This window comes from Arachis hypogaea, chromosome 13, assembly GCF_003086295.3.
Source record: "Arachis hypogaea cultivar Tifrunner chromosome 13, arahy.Tifrunner.gnm2.J5K5, whole genome shotgun sequence".
NCBI classification, from domain to species: domain Eukaryota; kingdom Viridiplantae; phylum Streptophyta; class Magnoliopsida; order Fabales; family Fabaceae; genus Arachis; species Arachis hypogaea.
In genome coordinates, this window is record NC_092048.1 from 128,452,766 (window position 1) to 128,473,367 (window position 20,602).

At 34.3% G+C, this 20,602-nt stretch overlaps 3 protein-coding genes and 1 pseudogene across 3 annotated transcripts; 2 read left to right on the plus strand and 2 right to left on the minus strand.

Moving 5' to 3' along the window:
• Positions 1-1,604: 1,604 nt before the first annotated feature.
• On the plus strand, positions 1,605-3,463 carry LOC112733330 (beta-amyrin 28-monooxygenase). Its single transcript, XM_025782256.3, has 4 exons — positions 1,605-2,135; positions 2,209-2,667; positions 2,747-2,934; positions 3,014-3,463. Exons 1-4 carry the CDS (start codon positions 1,634-1,636, stop codon positions 3,311-3,313), a joined length of 1,449 nt encoding a protein of 482 aa, XP_025638041.1. The 5' UTR covers positions 1,605-1,633; the 3' UTR covers positions 3,314-3,463.
• A 140-nt stretch (positions 3,464-3,603) lies between these two features.
• LOC112733333 (beta-amyrin 28-monooxygenase-like) lies at positions 3,604-5,689 on the plus strand (annotated as a pseudogene).
• On the minus strand, positions 5,685-8,186 carry LOC112733332 (protein MET1, chloroplastic). Its single transcript, XM_025782259.2, has 7 exons — positions 7,546-8,186; positions 7,155-7,261; positions 6,962-7,056; positions 6,711-6,787; positions 6,416-6,536; positions 6,180-6,239; positions 5,685-6,099 (listed from the first exon to the last, which is right to left on the minus strand). The coding sequence occupies exons 1-7, from the start codon at positions 7,947-7,949 to the stop codon at positions 5,959-5,961; spliced, it is 1,005 nt and encodes a 334-aa protein (XP_025638044.1). The 5' UTR covers positions 7,950-8,186; the 3' UTR covers positions 5,685-5,958.
• Positions 8,187-8,699: 513 nt separating this feature from the next.
• On the minus strand, positions 8,700-13,457 carry LOC112733331 (probable serine/threonine-protein kinase PBL16). Its single transcript, XM_025782257.3, has 6 exons — positions 12,854-13,457; positions 11,539-11,852; positions 11,237-11,372; positions 10,916-11,052; positions 10,284-10,407; positions 8,700-9,325 (listed from the first exon to the last, which is right to left on the minus strand). Exons 1-6 carry the CDS (start codon positions 12,915-12,917, stop codon positions 8,934-8,936), a joined length of 1,167 nt encoding a protein of 388 aa, XP_025638042.1. The 5' UTR covers positions 12,918-13,457; the 3' UTR covers positions 8,700-8,933.
• Between the last annotated feature and the right edge of the window lie 7,145 nt (positions 13,458-20,602).

Here is a 20,602-nt window from a genome sequence, read left to right on the forward strand (position 1 = left end):
ATAATTTATATTTTATACTTTTAATATAAGGTCAGATACAATAAAATCGTTTTACTTAGGTGGTCTATTAAATTATAACACTAGCAGCAGAAACCTAGAACTAGAAGGAATAAACTAGGGATGTTAACGGGGCAGGGGTGCCTCCATGCTCTCCATCCTCGCTTTCAGATTTGTTCTCCATTTTTATTTTCGTTCTCTGCCGTGAGAGAATATTGCTCCTCATTCCTATTTTTCACAGGACCCCATCATTCTTTGTGGGGATCCCGTTCCCCATCTATCTAATAATTTTAACTAATTATTAATTTTCATATGAATAGAGTTGGAAGTATCTATCTTATACAAAAACAGTAAGATTTTATACAAAAAGTCTAAATGACAAGATGATGACTTTTTTCGAAATGACGCAGTAGGAGAACGCAACAGCAAGTCAGAGAAAAGAGCAATGGACGAGGTGGGAGACGCGGCAACAGAGAAAAAAATGGACACGATGACAAAGTTACGGAAAGGGAAGCCGCAAATAAAGAGCACGATGCGGTGAAAGTGATGGCACTGTGAGGTGTGACGATGCAGTGAGAAGGAATAGTGGCAAAAAAGTGGCTGCAGACTGCAAAGAAGTTGGATGGAGAATGAACAGCGTTAGAAATCTCTGAATTGAAGAAGGGTTATGCAAATGAGGACTAGAAATTTTGGGTTCTATATATATATATATGTGTGTGTGAAATGACTAAAAAACATATATGAAAAATAAACTATTAAAGATAATTCAGTAAATTTATAAATTTCGGGGATTAGTGAGAATGGGACTGAGATTTCCACTCGAATTTCTGCACCTACTTCAAAAGAATTTTATCCTGCATTTCTATCCCTGTAAATAAAATTTTTTACAGTCAAATCTCCATTTGAATTGAAATAATTTTTGCAGAAATTCCGGGGAGAGTTTTGCCATCCACAGAATAAACATTTCATCATTACCGTCACTTAGCTTTAAATAAGGATGATTAGTGGATTTGTGAGTCGACAAAGTATCCAATCCTCCATCCATAAAATTTGATACGTGTGTCTCCTTTAAGTTTTAATCTATGACGAATGCATAATTAACTTGTTATCTATATCTATCTATATACATAGAAAATTTTTAATTTTTATAATTATGTATATTACTATAGTTATTAAATTTAACTAATTCAATATCAATCAATTGAAGTGTGTAAGCTCTTAGAAATAATTCTAATTATTGTAAGAGAATCAAATATCGTATTTTAAAGATATAAAACATGCTTACATATAAGCCTTAATTACTAAAATATGATTGATTTTATGTTTTTATATTATATATAAAATATATACATCTATATATATACCTATTTGTAGTCAATGAGTTATAGTTTAAATGGCATAATCTTCTCATACTCAATTAAGAAATTGTAGATTCGAGTCTCCTATCTTTAATATATATATATATATATATATATATATATATATATATATATATATATATATATATATATATATATATATATATATTAAAATATTTTAAAATAAAGAAATCAATTTTAATACACTGACAAAAAAATTATATATATATATATATACTCTCTTGGTTTGTGGTTTGCAACAATAAAGAGATACTAACATGGAGGTGGCCAAGTTTCTAGGCTTGCCAGCACTTTTGTTTCTCTTGGTCCTTTGTTTTCATCTGATAAGAAAATTTGCGAAACTGGGAAAGAAGCCAAACCTTCATCTTCCCCCTGGAAGCTTAGGATGGCCGATGGTCGGAGAAACCTTTGAGTTTATGCGGGAAGCTAAGAAGGGAAACATGTCAAGGTTCACACTAGAGAGAATGGAGAAATATGACTCCAGGGTGTTCAAGACTTCATTTCTTGGAGATCCAATGGCTGTGTTTTGCGGCATGGCCGGGAACAAGTTCTTGTTCAGCAATGAGAACAAACAAGTCCAACTATGGTGGCCCTCTTCAATAAGGAAGCTGTTAAGGACATCTCTGGTTACTAAGATTGGTGAAGATGCAAAGTTGACTAGAAAGTTGCTATTGAGCTTTCTTAGTGGAGAAGCACTCAGGAATTTCGTGCCCAAAATGGATAGCATTGCTCGGAGCCATTTAAACACACATTGGAAAGGTAAGAAAATGCAACCACTACTACTCTTTTTTATTGAAACAAGTAATTTAAGTTCATATTTATAATGTTGAAGGAAAGGAGCAGGTGATTGTGTATTCCACAACACAGCTATACACATATTCATTGGCTTGTTGCTTATTTTTGAGCATTGAAGACCCTGCCCATGTATCAAAGTTTTCATCCAAGTTTGAAGAGCTTGTGAAAGGCATGCTTGGCTTCCCCGTCAACTTGCCCGGAACAAAATTCCATCAAGCCATGAAAGCCGCAGATGAAATAAGGAAAGAGATTAAAATGCTTGTAAGGCAAAGGAAAGTGGATTTGGAAGAGAAGGCGTCTCCATCACCTAGCCAAGACCTTTTGTCACATTTGCTTGTCACACCTGATGCCAGTGGAAGATTCATGCCCCAAGAGGAGATCATTGACATCATGCTACAGCTGCTTTTTGCGGGCCATGACACTTCTCGGTCGGCCTTATCGTCTATCATGAAGTATCTTGGCGAAATGCCTCAAGTTTATGAACAGGTTTTGGAAGGTAAGGTTTGCAGCATAATCCTTGAACATGTTCCAATTTTATATAGCCCTTTGCTGAGAAGTTTTTGTTTTGGAGACAGAACAACTTGACATAAGCCGAGGGAAAGGGACAGGGGAGTTGTTGCAATGGGATGATGTTCAGAAAATGAAGTATTCTTGGAATGTTGCATCTGAAGTCATGAGGCTATCACCACCTGTTGCTGGTGCTTACAGAGAAGCAACAGGGGATTTTACCTTTGCTGGCTATACCATTCCTAAGGGATGGAAGGTGAAGCTTTTCTAAACTCACAGCATCCTTGTCATTTACATTTTCTAATTCATCATAGCAATTTCTTCTTTTCTGACAGTTGAACTGGACCACTTTCTCGACACACATGGATCCGGCACACTTTCCGAATCCCAAAGTTTTTGATGCATCGAGGTTTGAAGGGGAAGGTCCTGCACCCTATTCATATGTTCCATTTGGAGGAGGGCCTAGAATGTGTTTGGGACTAGAGTTTGCAAGGCTAGAGATACTTGTGTTCATGCATCACATTGTGAAACAATTCAAGTGGGATTTGATGAATCCAAATGAGAAGTTTAAGTATGATCCCTTGCTTGAGCCAGAAAATGGACTTCCAATTCGGCTTCACCCTCGCCCTCTCTAACCAAGTTGTCATCTGTTTTGTCAAAACTTATTTGGATCTCTCTGTATTCAGCAAATACTCTATTTTTCATAATGCTATTGTTTAAGTTTATGGCAATATCTTTTGTTGCATGATGTATACAATGGCAATTACTATGGCGGCTTTTGTTAAGTTAGGGTCCACAATTTAATTTTTTTATTATATAACAACCAGCTGGACAATAATTTATATTAATATCCTGCTATTTGTTTAAATTCTACTACCACTAACCAGTGACAGAATTCAAAAATAAATGAGATATAATAGTAACAGTAAGATAACTTGCCTCTTCAAGTGTTCATTTCTCATTTTATATATATATGGCTCCTCTTGCCTATAGCTGAGAACAACATAAACTCATCCATTGATTATGGAGGTGGTCAAATTTCTAGCATTCCCAGCAGCTGAACTCTTGTTCCTTTGTCTACATTTCATCACGAAAATTGTCAAACTTAGAAAGCATCCAAATCTGCATGTTCCTCCTGGAAGCCTAGGATGGCCTGTTGTTGGAGAAACCTTCAGCTATTTGCGAGCTAAGGGCAGAAACACGGTGCGATTCGTTACAGAAAGAATGGGAAAGTATGACTCAAGGGTGTTCAAGACTTCATTTCTTGGAGATCCTATGGCTGTGCTTTGCGGCCTGGCAGGGAACAAGTTCTTGTTTGCAATGAGAACAAAGATGTCCAAGGATGGATTCCATCCTCGGTAGAACAAGTTCTTGTTAAGGTCGTCTGTGGTTAACAAGGTTGGTGAAGATGCAAAGATGGCTAGAAAGTTGCTCTTGAGCTTTCTTAGTGGAGAAGCACTCAGGAATTTCGTGCCAAAAATGGATACCATTGCTCAGCTCCACATAAACACTCATTGGCAAGGTAAGAAAAATGTCCCTGAAACAAAATGATGGCTAATTAAAGTACAATTGTGTTTACACTTTCTATTGTTTACAATTTTGATGGAAAGGAGCAGGTGGTTGTGTATTCCACAGTGCAGCTATACACATATGCATTGGCTGCTTGCTTATTTTTAAGTGAAGAAGATTCTATCCATGTGTCAAAGTTTTCATCAATGCTTGATGAATTTGTGAAAGGCTTGCTTGGTTTCCCCATCAACTTGCCCGGAACAAATTTCGTCGATCCATGAAAGCTGCAGATGAAATAAGGGAAGAAATTAAAACGCTTATGAGGCAAAGGAGAGCTGATTTGGAGGAAAAAAGGCATCACCTACCCAAGATCTTCTGTCACATTTGCTTGTCACACCTGATGCCAGTGGAAGATTCATGACTGAAACCGAGATTATTGACAACCTGCTGCAGCTGCTTTTCTCTGGCCACAACACTACTAGATCGGTTATATCGTCTATCATGAAGTATCTTGGCGACCTGCCTGAAGTATATGAACAGGTTTTGAAAGGTTTACAACAAAATCCTTCAACATTTTACATTTTTTCTACTGCTATTCCTGATAAACCTTCTTGTCCAGAATTTAGATCAAAACAAATGTTGTTTTGTTTTGTCTTCATGCCAGAACAACTCGAAATTAGCAGAGGGAAAGGGACAGGGGAATTGTTACAATGGGAGGATGCTCAGAAAATGAAATACTCTTGGAATGTTGCATCTGAGGTCATGAGGCTATCCCCACCAGTGAATACTAATTTCAAAGAAGCAATAAGGGATTTTAACTATGCTGGCTATACCATTCCTAAAGGGTGGAAGGTATGTTATTTTAAAAAGGTTTGCTAAACTTTCATCACTCTTCATTCTGGGGTTGTACTTTGGATGTTTACAAGAATGTTGCACATCATGACATCATGAATTTTAAACCGAGCATCATGTTTTCCGACAGCTGCGTTGGGCCACGTGTTCAACACACATGGATCCAGAATACTTCCCGAATCCGGAAGCTTTTGATGCATCAAGGTTTGAAGGGGAAGGTCCTACAGCCTATTCATATGTTCCATTTGGGAGAGGGCCTAGAATGTGTCTGGGAATAGAGCTTGCAAGGTTGGAGATACCTGTGTTCATGCATCACATTGTGGAACGGTTCAAGTGGGATTTGGTGAATCCTGATGAGAAGTTTAAGTATGATCCCTTGCTTGAGCCAGTAAAAGGACTTCCGGTTCGGCTACACCCTCGCCATGTCTAGCCGAGCACCTTATTGGTTGTCACCTGACTGTTTGGATATATGTGTACTTGGCATTCACTCTATGCTTCAATAATGCTATTGTTTAGAGTTTAGGGTTTAGGAATTAGCTTCTACAATATCAATAACAAAAGATATTTGGATGAAAAACAGAATTATTAATAGGAATGAAACCTTGTCACACAAGAAATAAAAGCAATAACAATTGAAGTTATTGATTGCAGAGAAGGACAATTTTATTGATCACAAATTTCTTACACATTGGCCTGATTATAACAGTATATAATACAATGTATCCAAGCTATGGGGAAAAAATTGACTTGCAGAAGAAAAGAGAGAGACCTGTAGTTTACTATGAAGTTATACACGGCAAATAAAAATGTGAAAGATATCATATTGCTCTTAAAGCAACATCTTAGTCAGCTCCACTATATGCTTTGCTCCAAATACCGAATCCATCATTTTGTAATGGCAAGAATTTAAGACACTTGGTTATTTCTTACCAAAGCCGAAAAGAGATTTAATGGCATTGATGGCATTCTCATTGATAAACGATTCATCAAATCTTTTCACGAGTGGATCGAACTCCTCCGATGCTCTTACATTGGCCAGGTCAGGATCATTTCTGATTCTCTGTTGAAACAGCAACAATGTTAGACAGCTCAGCTATTGCACGAAGAACTTTATCACATAACTTACAATAGGTTGATCACCTTGAAGTCTTCAAATCCAGCATTCAATGCTTCTTCAAGTGAAGAAAGTGCAGCTTGAATCTGTTAGAAAAAAGTCAATACCTACTATTATGCATATAAATATAAATTTAATAACAAAGAAAGAAGAGTATTAACCTGGGAATAAATGCACTAAACAAGCATAATCAAAGATCAAATTGTATGTTTCAAGTAGTGCAAGGCAATGCATATAATTTGTAATGTGAACAAACATGTACCTGGTTTAGCTTAGAGTAACAACAAGCTACATTATAACTTGCTACTGCTGCTTCTTCGGGTTCTGGTTTAGACCCCAAAACAGACTCGAATTTCTCCAGCGCTTCCTCATATTTGCCGTTCCTTCAACATTTAATCCAACAATAGAGTGCGTAAAAAGAATATCGACCAGAATATTCATCACTTTATCATATGTCCTTAATTCAGATACAATAAGAAAAGAAAGAAAGACTAGTAAACTAGACAAACCAAAGGGGTTATTATAAAGAACATGATTTTTGAGCAGCCATGTCTTACTTGTATAGCAGTAATCCTTCTCTCAAATCATTTTCTCTGCGCGCTTTCTGTTCCTTTTTCCTCATGTAGTTTTGCATCTGAAATTTTGACAAGTTTGATGAATGACTGTAGTTGTACTTGAAAAACCCCCATGGAAGTAAAGTAGATATCTATCTATAGAAGAGAAAAGATCTTGCACACTAAAAAAGTTTGAAAATTGAAGAGTAAGGTTTTCCAATTTTCCAAATTTAACAACATGACATTATACATACTTGAATTTCCCTGACTCTGTTACTGATTACACCAGAGTTCCTCTCAGCTCTGATAATCTCCTTCTCAGTTAATTCACCACCATAATCAATCTTTCCTGATGAATAGAGTAGCCCCAGGTCAGGGATCAGCTGGCAAAGTTTACAAGTAACTATTGGACACGGTGAAACAAACATGTGTACATAAAGAACTAACCATATCTCTTCTGCATTTTCATAAGCAACGGGCCAATTCTTTGGCGAATTGTGTACATTGTCCTTCCATACTCCGCGGCTGGCCAAATTTCAGTCCCAAAAACTGCACTGCAAATATTGAGCTTTTTCGTCACATATCAACCAACCAATCAAATGTAGAGTTGATGAGTTTTCAAAAGAATTTCCAACTTGGTAATAATGTAAGGGTTAATCTTAGGGGGGATTGGTTAAGGATTCAAAGACACAAGGTTTGTCTTGAAATTTTTCTCCTTTTGGAATCCTAATCCTTAATTTCAAATGCAATACCAAAATCCACAACCACAAGTATAAGAACTTAAAGCATATAAGATAAAAGTTGCAACCGAATTCAAATCAGAGAAGAAAGAACAAACCTGGTGGCAATAACTTTATCACCAACAGTGAAGACACCAGCCCTATCAGCAGCTCCACCTGGTGCAATAGCATCAATGTAAGTGCCACCATCTCTTCCCTTTGCAAATTTGATTCCATATGGCTGCTCCAGCTCTACTTCATACTCCTCATATTTCTCCTCCTCTTCGTCTTCTTGTTCTCCTTCTCCTTCACTCTTGGCTGATGATGCTTCTGACCCAACCTCAGATGATGCCTTAGCCACAAAAAGGAAGGGCTTTGACAAAAGGGGGTTTGAGGAAAAGCAAGAAACACCTGAGAAAGAGGGGTTTCTGGAAGAAAGGAACTTGGGTTTGGTGTAAAGAACTTGGTGGGTGGTTCTTGGCAATGTGAGTGAAGAGTAAAGAGAAGACGAAGACAAAGACATAGTTATTGTTTTATGGTTTAAGAAGATAATGAAGAAAGTGTGTTACCTTGTTAAAGGAAAGTTGGCATAGCATAGCATGCATCATGGGACACAGAGACATTAGGATGAGAGGTTGTGAATGTAAGTGAGATTGCACAGAGTGGTTCTAAACTCACCACCATCCATCCATTCAGTTCACTAGTGTGCTGCCACGTGTATCTTAGTATGAGTTCTTAGAGACATGGAAGCCAAGTAATCAATAAGGAATAATAATAATTCTTTTTTTTAATTCTTGAAATTCCTTTTTTGTTCTTGGATGTTCTTGAGTGATAAATAACTAATAACTATTTTAACAAGAGTTCTATTTTACAAAGAAAAGTTTTCAAGTTTTCAGAAAAGGAAAGTCTTTATTCATTAGATAAATTGTTGATATTAAATATCAAACATGTATTATATTATTATTGTTTTAAAAATCATATTTATTTCAATTCAGTATTCATATACAAAATTAACTATTTTTATTAAGAAAAATGAGCTTATTATAATAGCAAGGAATTAAGCTACGGAAGTCACAGAATATCCTGTTTGCAACTCAACAATCAGAAATCAAATTATTTTCATTAATAATAATAATAATAATAATAAGAATAATAATAATAATAATAATAATAATAATAATAATAAAACAAAACAAGAGAGTTAAAGAAAAGCTGTTATAAAACCATCCAGGCATCCACTGATGATGAAAAATTCTTGTTGAGCTGCTATAACTTGTTTTATAGAAACTGATTATTTTATTTCATTCAGGAATCCAATTTCCGCAGTAGCACCTTCATGAACATTAGATACAGCAATTCAATTGCAGATGGCAAACATGTTAAAAAAAGAAGTGAGAGAAAAAGAAATGCCTATATATTTCTTGTTAATAAACACAAATAGTTAAGGCAAAACCTCTCCCTATGAACATTAGATGGAAAACCTGAAACAACCTAAAAAACAATTCATTCAGTGATTCTGCATTTTTCCTTTTCTTAAATCAGCTTCAGCAACTTCACTAATTATGGTCAATGTTTTTTGGATAGGGATCTCATTGTGTGCCTGCAAAGGCTCCAATGAGTCCACAATATCTCGCATTAGCGGCCGAGCCTTTGGATTGCGGTTCAAGCAATGGTAAGCAAGCATTGCAGCCTTGTGAACACCTTTTATTGGATAGTCACCTTCAAGCCTTGGATCTATGATGTTTAGAAGTTTTTTCTTCTCCTTCAGCAGAGGAAGAGCCCAATCTGCAAGGTTCTGTTCTCTTGCTGGCCTTAACTTGTCTAGCGATTTTCTTCCCGTCAGAAGTTCCAGAAGAACAACGCCAAAGCTGTAAACATCACTTCTGGGGGTCAAATGACCTGCACAATCGATCACATCATATTATTTTTCAGCGTTTAATTATGATGCACTAACATATTCTTCTGCCATAACGATGGATCATGAAATTTTGACACTAGGGGCAAAATATAAGTAACATAATAATAAAATATAATGTATACATAAAAATCAGCTATCAAATTATCCATTAACCATTATATATTTGTATATAAATACATGTGTTTAATTCATTTTCAATGCATACTTTGTATTTCAATATATATTTTATACTGATGGTTATTTTTTATGTACATATAATATAATTATTGTTATAATTATATTTTGTTATTGTAAAATATGATTAGTTTTCAAAATATCTAATTTACAAATTAAAACACTAAAATAGTAATTTAAATAATAACATACAATTTAGAATTCTACTTTTAGGTTTTATATCTTGAAAATATTGAGAATTTTTTTTCTTAACAATACAATCAAATGTCTCTCTTTTTATATATATTAATAAACAATTATTTAAAAATTCACTTCTCGTACAATTAGAAGCCAACTCTTATTGATATTCATAGTTGAAAAAGTTCTTTCAATTAATACAGTTGCTACAAGAAAAACTAAAGCTAATTTCAAAAGAAGATAAATAATACTCTTTCGAGTCGATTTGTAAGAAAGGACAACAATCTGATTTAAATTGAGAATTGATCATTCTAATGGATATTTAATATAATTTTTAAATTGACTATTAAGTATCAAAAGTTGAGTTAAAAATTATTGTGCGGTCAAATTCAATAATTTAATAGAGACAAATAAATATTATTATCATATATACAACTCAAAAAAAAATTTAAATTTCAGTGAGGGCAACTAATGTACATAGATCCATCCCTATGTTCTGGTAGGTGAAATTCAATGATAATAGCTGATGTGACAGTTTTTTATTGGATTTTTTTACTACTTCAATCAAATTGTATTTTCATACTTTACCTGTCATTATGTACTCCGGTGCAGCATAGCCATATGTTCCCATTATGCGAGTCGAAACATGGGATTCGTCTCCAACTGGCCCATCTTTAGCAAGGCCAAAGTCAGAAAGTTTTGCATTATAGTCCTGTTTACGGCACATGCGAAATAAGAAAAGGGGAAAATAATTAAAAGATGGTTAGTTTCATTTGATGTACACTATCGTTTATACAAGAATTTCAGGCTTGTGACTAGTTTGTTTTGATCTTGTGATGCGTGTTGTTTATGTTTAAGTGCATTTTTGGTTAAGCAGAACAAAAAGAATAGATGAAACAAGCACAAATCATAGTACAAACGAAAACGAAATAAAATTCTATGCATGAATCCTCCACTAAATCATGTTACTTGAAAGGTAGGTATACCGTATACATCAATTGTTTTGTCAAATTGAGAAACAAGACATTAATGATCAATGAAAAGAGAATTTGCTAAGCTGGATATAGATACATTCTGTTTTAACAAGCATGTGATGACCACACTTGCCAATAAATGGTTAAATAGTAAAATACTTATTGCTCCAATTTCAGCATATTTTCACTGTAAATAGAAAGTTCACAAATAAAATGGTATATTTAACATAAATCTATATTACTGACCAGGTCCAATAAAATATTTGATGTTTTGAAATCACGATAGATGACAGGTTTCTCTGCCTCGTGAAGAAATGCAAGTCCCTTTGCAGCTCCAAATGCAATATTCATTCTTATGGACCATGGCAATGGAAGCAATATTTCTGAAATATATATGAGAAACTAATTGATTAGATATATAATAAAAATAAATAAATAGTTGAGTAAAATCATTGGTCTGAATTACATTCTTAGATGTCAAATATTGCAGAACAGAACTTAGCTTTTACAAACATCAACAACAAAGAATAAAGAACACAAAATTTCAATGTAGAAAGAAATACTAACTGGAGAACAAATTGTTTTCGACACTTCCACGGGCCATAAACTCATAAATTAGCACCCTATGTTCATCTTCACAGCAGTATCCAATTAATTTGACTAGATTCGGATGTGATAGCTGCCCCAAAAATATGACTTCTGCCTAGAAAGCAAGCAACCAACCTCAAATCAGTGTCACAGCAAACTAAGTTATATCCAGATAAGTTGATCCGCAGATGTGACCAATAAGCGACATTGAGACATCAAAGACGATGAAGGGAGTCGATATAAACAATGTAAGAGAATGGTTATAAAAGAGTACTACTAACCAACCATTCTCTGTGGCCTTGATGACTGTTATCACCATCATGAACCTTAACAGCCACAGGAAGAGTAGGAAGACCCTGCCTTAACTCCTCAGAGATGAACCCTTTATATACACTTCCAAATCCGCCACCCCCCAACACACGATCCGGCCTAAAATTTGCAGTTATTATCTTTAGCTCATCATAACTGAATACAATCAATGGATTCGCAGCTGAATCACGGCGTAATAGTAGGTTTTCCACTTCCTCAGGATTTGTTGGTAACCTACTATTATCATTCCTTTGTTTCATTGCCTGGTTTTCCTCTCTTGTTGAATCTATATCAAAAATCACAACAAAATAATGTACCCGAATTAAATTGTGCCAAACACAACATATTATCCACATGAGTAATGCTACACATCCAAGTCTTTTTATGAACCAAGTCCAATCAAGTTAAACAATAAGACTTGGAATAATGCTAGTCATAATTGATTTTTGTTATGTTAAATCAACTTGGTTGGTCTTAGTTAATAAAAAGACTTAGATATGTAGCATTATTCTATTCACATTTACAAATATTGCAACAATCACCATATTATTCAAATGCTATATGAAACAATCACCATCACAACAACATTTATCATTAAAATAACAAATACTGCAGCTTTATTATGTAACATAAACTAGGGAGCGTAGACAAACTAATTTGTATTTCATATTCCACCATTAAGAGACAGAGAAGACAAACACAGAGAAAAAGACAATTCAAAAGCAAGGGAATAAATAATTATTGAGAAAGCAAAGAATAATTTTTTAGATTTTTAAAACCAACCACCAAATTTTCGATGAAGATAATACTTAACGCACTAAACTTTTGAGGTTTTCCACTATGATGATATCATCCAATTAAGAGCTACAAATTGAACCGACCTACTTTTGAAGCAGACAAAGGGAAAGGTGATGAGGACTCATTCACAAAAAAGAATTTACACCCCAAGTTATTACTTTTTGTAAAGAGATACATATAACTCAGATATGCATATTCTTGTTTCCTCTTTCTTTTCTTCTTCTAATGATTTGCATAATCTTTACTTGCCTACAAGTAAGACTTTATATATGAATCTAACACTGTATTAAAGTAAGTTTCTTTCTTTCTTTTTCTTTAACAATAAACTGAAAGCCACAACAGTATCATCATCATCATCATCATCATCAGATATATGATAATAAAAATAGAAGAAACATATAAGAGAAGGAAGAAAAAGGATTATGATGTGATCAAATAGAGTTGGCTCCAATAGAAAAATAAAGGCAAGTTTTGTTATTGGATACGAACCTGGCTTTGCATTAGAAGAGACTCTATAATCTGAAGATTCCAACCTACACAAGCAATTCCCCATAGTACTACTATACAAAGCAGTTTTGCACCAACTACTATCCTTCACCTTCACCTTCACCAGCACCCCATCTACAAAAATGGAAAGAAGACAGAAACTTTTCTAGTGTATATACGAAAAGATTCTGCCTTTTCTTTCACACGTAGATTTCAGACCAAGGAAGAGGCAGAGACAAGAGCAACAAAAGCAAACAAGGCCAAAGGGAAAGGAAGGAAAAACATGGGCAAGAGTTGTTTTATGACATGGATTGATTCATTCAAATGATGGTAGTGGGAATGCGAATGGGGACATGTTTGGTTTTGTGTTTTGGTGATGGAGAAGAAAAAGAAAGAAAGAAAAGGGGGAGGAAGAGTGGGATATAATTCAGTAAAAGCAATGATGGTTTATGAGTTAGTGAGTGTGATGAGGTGGTTGTTGTCTATGGAGGAAGATAGCATGGCATGGCCCACACACCCACACACCCACACAAGGAAACTCTCTATGCTTCTTCTTCCTCTGTTTATTTTTGTGCCTTCTTTCCTTTGTGCACTTTCTTCTTAGTGCGCTTATTACATGGATACCCTCCATATTTTATGTTTATGTTTAATTTCAGAAGAATTCTACTAGGAAACCAACTTGGACTATAATCAATTATAGTCAATTAGTTAAAAAGTATATTAGTTATATAAAAAGAATAAAACAAATTTTTATTATTTCTATTTTTTAAAATTTCAAAATTAAAAATAAAAAAATTAATTGAATTAGCTTATGTTACCGTTAATTTTTTTAAAATTCTTTATTTCAAAATTATAATTATAAGAATTTAATTTTGAATAAAAAATTAGACAAATAGTTAATTATAAATTCTCACTTCATTAAAAATATCTAATTTTAACTTTATTATTAAAGTTATTTAAATAAACAAATCTAGTTATATAATTATATAAAACTCTATAAGTTATTAATATATCAAAATTAAATTTTAATTATAATTATACAATAAAAATTTAATTTTTATATACAAACAAAATATAATTTATATAAAAATTAATTTATATATTATCATATCCACAAAAAATAATTACTTTTAAGTTTATTATTTAAAGAAATGTTTAAATATTTGAATTTATAAAATAAGATTACTAATTGAGAAATGATAGTATCTTTTTCATTTTTTATAACGTCATTTTATATATAATTTTTTAATTATATATTTGTAGAAATTTGTAAAAAAAATGACATTATTAAAATTATTCTGCTAAAGATTTTTGTTATACTTCCATATATATATATATATATTTAATCTTAATTCTCTAATTCTCTTCTTATTCTTCCAAATTCTTTTTTTATCTGAATCCATTCCTTATAACTTTCTCTCCTTCTTTCACTTTTTATTTTTCTTATCTTTCTCTCATTCTATTATTATCACACCCTCATTCGTATCATGAATTCAAAAGGAAGATGAAATCCACATCCGAACCTAAAGAGCATAGAAGAAGAGGAGAAATTAGTGTTTGCATTAGAGGAAGATTTTTTTAAAGAACTGGAGACATGTACTAAGAGTCTATTTGGTCACGTGTTTGCTGATAAGGTCTTTTCAATATGAACTATTGGCAATGCATTGAAGGCTATCTGGAGGAGACCAGATGGATTAGATCAGTGAAATTATGATCAAACCAATTCCAATTCTTCTTTGAGAATAAGTTAGATGTACTCAGAATTGAGAAGGGATCTCCATGACTTTTTAAGGATTATATTTTGCATGTTCGGAGATAGACAGATGTTGACTCTCAGGACTATGAGGGAATTAGTTCTTTTTCTATTCAATTATGGGGGATTCTAGAAAATTCAAGACAGTTGAGGTTGGTCATAAATTGGATGAGAAAATTGGTGAGATTATTGATATTGGCTTTTTTTCTGTCAGAAAAAAAATCCAAAATCCTTAAATCTAGCTGATCAATGGTGATAAAAAGTGAAGAACTCGATTCAGATGGTTACTCCAGGAGGTAAAGTGCTGAAAATTAGATTGAGATATGAGTGTATTGGGATCTTCTGCACCTATTGTTCTCACCTTAGACATGATTTAAAGAACTGCCAAATCTTCATGTCAGACTCTACTTCAGGTGATATTAAAGTGGAAAGCATTGGCGACTGGGTTAAGACTGATCAGGTAGGGAAAAGAATTGACAATGACAGTAGTATAATGCAAGCAATTTTAGCAATCAACAATCTAAGCCTTCACAACTAAGGAAAAGCCTGCTCCTTCTTGGTTGATTGAGAGCTTCTCTAAGTAAGTTGAATATGAAGGATGAAAGGAATGAAGTCCCAAGGAGTACAGACTCTCCCAGCCAAGTTTCAAAGTTAGCTTAGTAGTTAATGAAAAAATTTGGTTCTCCTATTATGTTAGAAGATATTACAGGCTCCATGAATGAAATCCAGGAAGATAATCAGATGATAATAGAAGAAGTTAGCAGCAAAAACTGAATCTAAAACAGATGGCAAGACAGAATCATAATTCACTTAACCAATTGGGTGGGACAAAGCGAAGAGTCTCTGATAAAGAATATGAGCTTGTGGCCAAGAAAATATGTGTTTAACAAGAGCTAATTGCTAATCAGAAGGTGGAGGGTGCCAGCCGATCAATGGCAATCCAAGACCCATGAGAGTGTTATCGTAGAATTGTCGGAGTTTGAGGAGATCCCTGACAGTTCACAACCTTAAAGGGATTGTTCAATCCCACTCCCCCGAGTTGGTTTTTCTTTGCGAAACAAAAAACCAATCTCGACAGGTGAAAAGAAAAGTAAGGGCTTGTGACTACTCTAATTGGCAAATTGTTAATCCTTTTGGTAGTGCGGGTAGACTTGCGTTGACATGGAAGGATAATTTTGTTATTCAGATTATCAGTTGTTCTGAGTTCTACATTGTTGTCTTGATAAAAGATGTCCCTTTTAACATTGAATAAAACTTTGTAGGCATTTATTTAAATTGCGATGAGAATATTCGGCTATCCCAATTTCAAGAAATCTCTTTGGTGCTCTCCCAACTCCAAGGTAAATTGGTTATTGTTGGTGATTTCAATTCCATTATTTATCCAGGTGAGAAACTTGGTGGTAATCCTAAATCTCATTCTTCTATTTCTGCCTTTAATTACTTTATTGGAGATAACTCATTGATTAATTTGGGAATGGTGGGTAGACCATTTACTTGGAGTAACAGACGCAGAAAAGGTGAACTAATCCCGAAATGCTTGACATAGTGCTTGTTGATGAATCTTAGTCCTAATTATACTCTCAACCCACGACCTTTTGACTATCAGAGATAGGTTTTGATCATGCCCCCTCCATTTGGAAACTAACTACCAATCGGAGAGATGAAAAAGGAGATTCAAATTTCAATCCTACTGGTGTGGTGAAGAAACAAATTCGTAACTTCATCAGTGAGGTTTGGAACTCAGATATAGAAGGTTCAACAATGTTCAGATTATTTCAGAAGCTTAAATTGGTTAGATACGAATTGGTTCTCTGGTAAAAGAACATATTTAGTAATTCTAAAAAGGAGATTGTAGAAGTTACTGCACTTCTAGAACAAAAATGAACATCAGGAATCATGGGAGATATTGAATTACTTGAGCTTGAACAACGGCTTAAAAAGGTATATTTGTACGAGAAACTTTATTGAAAAGACAAATCTAGAATTAAATGGCTAAAAGAAGGAGAACCAAATATAAATTTCTTCCATCGAAAAATTTAAATCTAGAATCAGAAGAAATAAGATATGGCAACAACCAATACTGATATTGCTAAGGTGGATGAGGGCTACTTTAAGAGTATTTTCACATCTTCCAATCAGGCGGATTCTGGGTCTTTTTCATAGACTTTTAGCCTAAGATTACAGCTAACATGAACTGTAGGCTCAAAATACCTGTTTCTATAGATAATGTGAAAAGAGCTACTTTTAGTATCCACCCTTGGAGTGCACTGGAAGAGGATGGTATAACGGCTAAATTCTTCCAATTCTACTGGAATATAGTGGGAGAATATGTGTTTCGAACTATGAGGAGTTTCTTTGATGGGGGTAGAATTTTGAAAATTTTTAACCATACCAATATCTGTCTAGTGCCAAAGATCCCAAATGTGAGCAATATGACTCAGATAAAACCCATTAGTTTGTCCTCTGTTGTCTACAAAATCATTTCGAAGGTGCTGGTCTACAGACTCCAAGAGTATATGAACAAGGTAATTAGCCCTACTCAGAGTGCATTCTTAAAATGTAGACTTATTTCTAATAACATTCTTATAGCACACAAATATATGCACTACCTTAAACAAAAGAAACAAGGCTTAGAATACGAAATAACACTCAAGCTTGATATGAGTAAAGCCTACGACAGGGTGGAGTGATATTTTCTATAGTTTATTATGGAGAAGTTGGGCTTCGAATTGAGATTCATTGACTGAATTCGTGAATTGATGATAATCGTTTCTTACTTTATTTGTGTGGAAGGTTAACCCTATGATTTTTTTAAACTAAATAGAGGCATCCGTTAAGGTGATCCTCTATCCCCTTTTCTTTTCTTATTATGTGTAGAAAGTCTTTCCTTTTTGCTACATAAAGTAGAGCAAAACAATCTCATTCGGGGAATTTAGATAAACAGAAAATGTCCAACTATAAATCACTTGCTATTCGATGATGATTCCATTTTATTCGGTAAAGCCTCGAAAATAGTTATGCCTTTATTCTAGAATTATTGGAATCTTATGATAGCTTTAGTAGGCAAAGAGTTAATCTTAATAAATTGGCCTATTTTTTAGTAAAACAGTCCAATGCCAATTAGAGCTTTCCTAGCAGCCCAGCTGAATATTTCTCACATAGGTGCATAGGATAAATATTTGAGTCTACCTTTCCTTGTCAACCGCTCAAAGAAAGCCACCTTCAACTCAATCAAAAATAAGGTTTTCAAAAGGACACAAGGATAGAAAAGGTGCTTGTTATCTAATGGAGGAAGATAGGTATTACTCTGAGCAGTTGGTAAAGCCATACCAATCTATACCTTGTCATGTTTTAAACTTTCGGACAACTTGCTAAATGAAATTCGTAATATTCTAACCCAGTTTTGGTGAAGGCAGCAAGGTTTTGAAAGGCGAATGCTATAGATTAGCTAGGATAAGATGACTAAGGCTAAGAAAGAAGGCAGGCATAGTTTCAAAGATCTCAAGACTCAAAACCTGGCTCTTTTGGGTAAATAGTACTGGAAAATCGTGACTCAACCTAACTCTCTTCTTTCTAGAATACTTAAAGGTAAATACTTCAGATTTAATTCTATCCTTATAGCAGAAGTAGAAACCTTACCTTCTGGGAGTTGGCAAAATATTCTTAAAGAGAGGCAAGTTGTAGAGAAAGGCATTAGTTGTAAATTAAGTTTTGGTGATATATGAATCTTTAGTGAACTATGGCTCACTCCTCCTTACCCCCTTCATTGTTCCATATCCGCGACACTATTATTAGATAGTTACCATCTGTTATGGGTGAAAGACCTGTTTTTGTCAAATAAATAGTGGAATCCTCTCCATAACCCCAGTAGAAGGTGAAGACATAATTCAATGGGTGATAAACAGAGCAAAAACATATGATGATGTATTAGGGTACATGATTGCTTACCAAATTTACCATACTTTCATTGAATTTTGTTCGAACTTCATGCAATAGAAGCCAGTTTGGAGCCATTTATGGAAGTTGAAAATTCCTCACAAGATTTTGCTCTTTGCGTGGAAAATCATCCATGGTAAGCTTCATGTTCTGCTTCTCATCTGCTAGCGATTTTCATCTACTCTGACAACTTGTCCAATCTGCAAGTCAATACCATAATCACTCATGCACTGTCTATTTTTCTGTGGAAATGCTAATCTAGTGTGGAAGAAGAGTCCTTTACCTTACCTCATTCCATACCCTAGATTTTCTTTGTTCTTCGATTGGTGGAGAAATTCGGTGTTACAAACTAGACTTCAGGGAACAAGCTCTCACAGAACTCGATTGGATTTTATTATAACTTGGAATATTTGGAAGGAGAGGTGACGGCGAGTCTTCGAGCATATCCAGGAGCCTCCGGAGAAAGTACTAGCAATATCGCTTAAGTTAAACCAAGAGCTATTTATTTTGCCTTATGCATAATGCCCTAAGATTTCTTTTCCTATTTACTTTTTTATGTTTTTTTTTCTTATAATTTCACCTGTTCGTGAATATTTGGAAATCTTCTTTTTCTATTTTTCTTGTCCTAACTTTTTGACATTGTATTTATTTCTCTATTGAATAAGATACCACTATTATCTTTGAAAAAAATGACATTATTATTATAAAATAAGAGTGAAAATATTCATAATATTTTATTTATTAAATTATAATAGCAAATGTTACAAAAAATATTTTATATTCTAATTAATAACTTGGTCCTTAAAACTTGGCAGCTGAGCCGAATCACTTTTTGGACCAAGACGCTTCCTTTCGGTTATGTTGAGAGAAGTTGGGAGGAGCTAATTTTCTTTCAAAAAAAAAGTTTCAATTAGCATCTAAGAAATAATAAAAGATATCTTGGAAGATATCTTGAAGATTTCTAAGACAAGAGATTTTCAATCTCTCAGGTTTCAAAGAGCAAAAGGAACTTGGAAGATATTTTGGAGCCTTCAACACCAATAATAGGAGGAGCATAGATAATTTTAAAGAAATCTTGGGAAGAGTTCATAACAAGCTTATAGGGTGGAAGGCTAAATATTTGTTTTTGGCAGGGAGACTTATGCTAACTAAAACCATACTAAATCCAGTATTGAACTACAATATGCAACATGAGAGGATACCCAAAGAAATATGTTTGGAGGTGGAAAAGACTTAAAGAAGTTTTATTTAGGGAGATGAACCTAATCAAAGATGAGTGTACCTGATTGGATGGAAAATCCTCTATCAATCGAAACACCTGGGGTCTCGAATTCAGGAAATTTCAACCATAAATGATTCGCTTATGTTCAAGATCATATGGCAAGCAATGAAAAATCCAGAAGCTCTTTGGGTGAAAGTGTTATCACATAAATACTGTAATGGGAGAAGATTGAACAACAATGCACTCAAGTTTGTGGAAGGAGCTTAAAAAGATATGGCCTATTTTCTAAGAGCATTATGTTCACTATGTTAGCAATGACTTATCCATTTATTTCTGGAGACATCAATGGGTGGAAAGAGAAGATGTTTTAATAGAAAAGGCTATTAATCCTGCCAGTGTGGATTTGGACAGCTTTGTGTGGGAATGGACATCTACAAATATTGAGTGAGATTTAGAAAAGCTCAGACTCCATCTGTCGCATGACAGTGTTGAAAAGATCTGTGACATGAGCCCTCCAAAGGTAGAAAATGAGGATGACAAGTTTGGTTGGAAGCTTTCAATTGATGGAAATTTTACAGTCAACATAACATACAAAGTCTCTCAAATTGGCCAGAAAAAGAAAAAACTATTTGGACAACGCTATGGAGTTGGAAGGGACCTCAGTGAGAAAAAGTTTTCGTCTGAACAGCTATGCATAACAGAGTCATGACAAATTATAGAAAGACAAAATTATTTGGAAGAAATGGGGAATGTCAATTATGTAAGGGGGTCAAGAATATCTAATGCACGCTTTAAGAGATTGTCCTAAAGTTTCTACCATATGGATAAAACTCATTAAAAT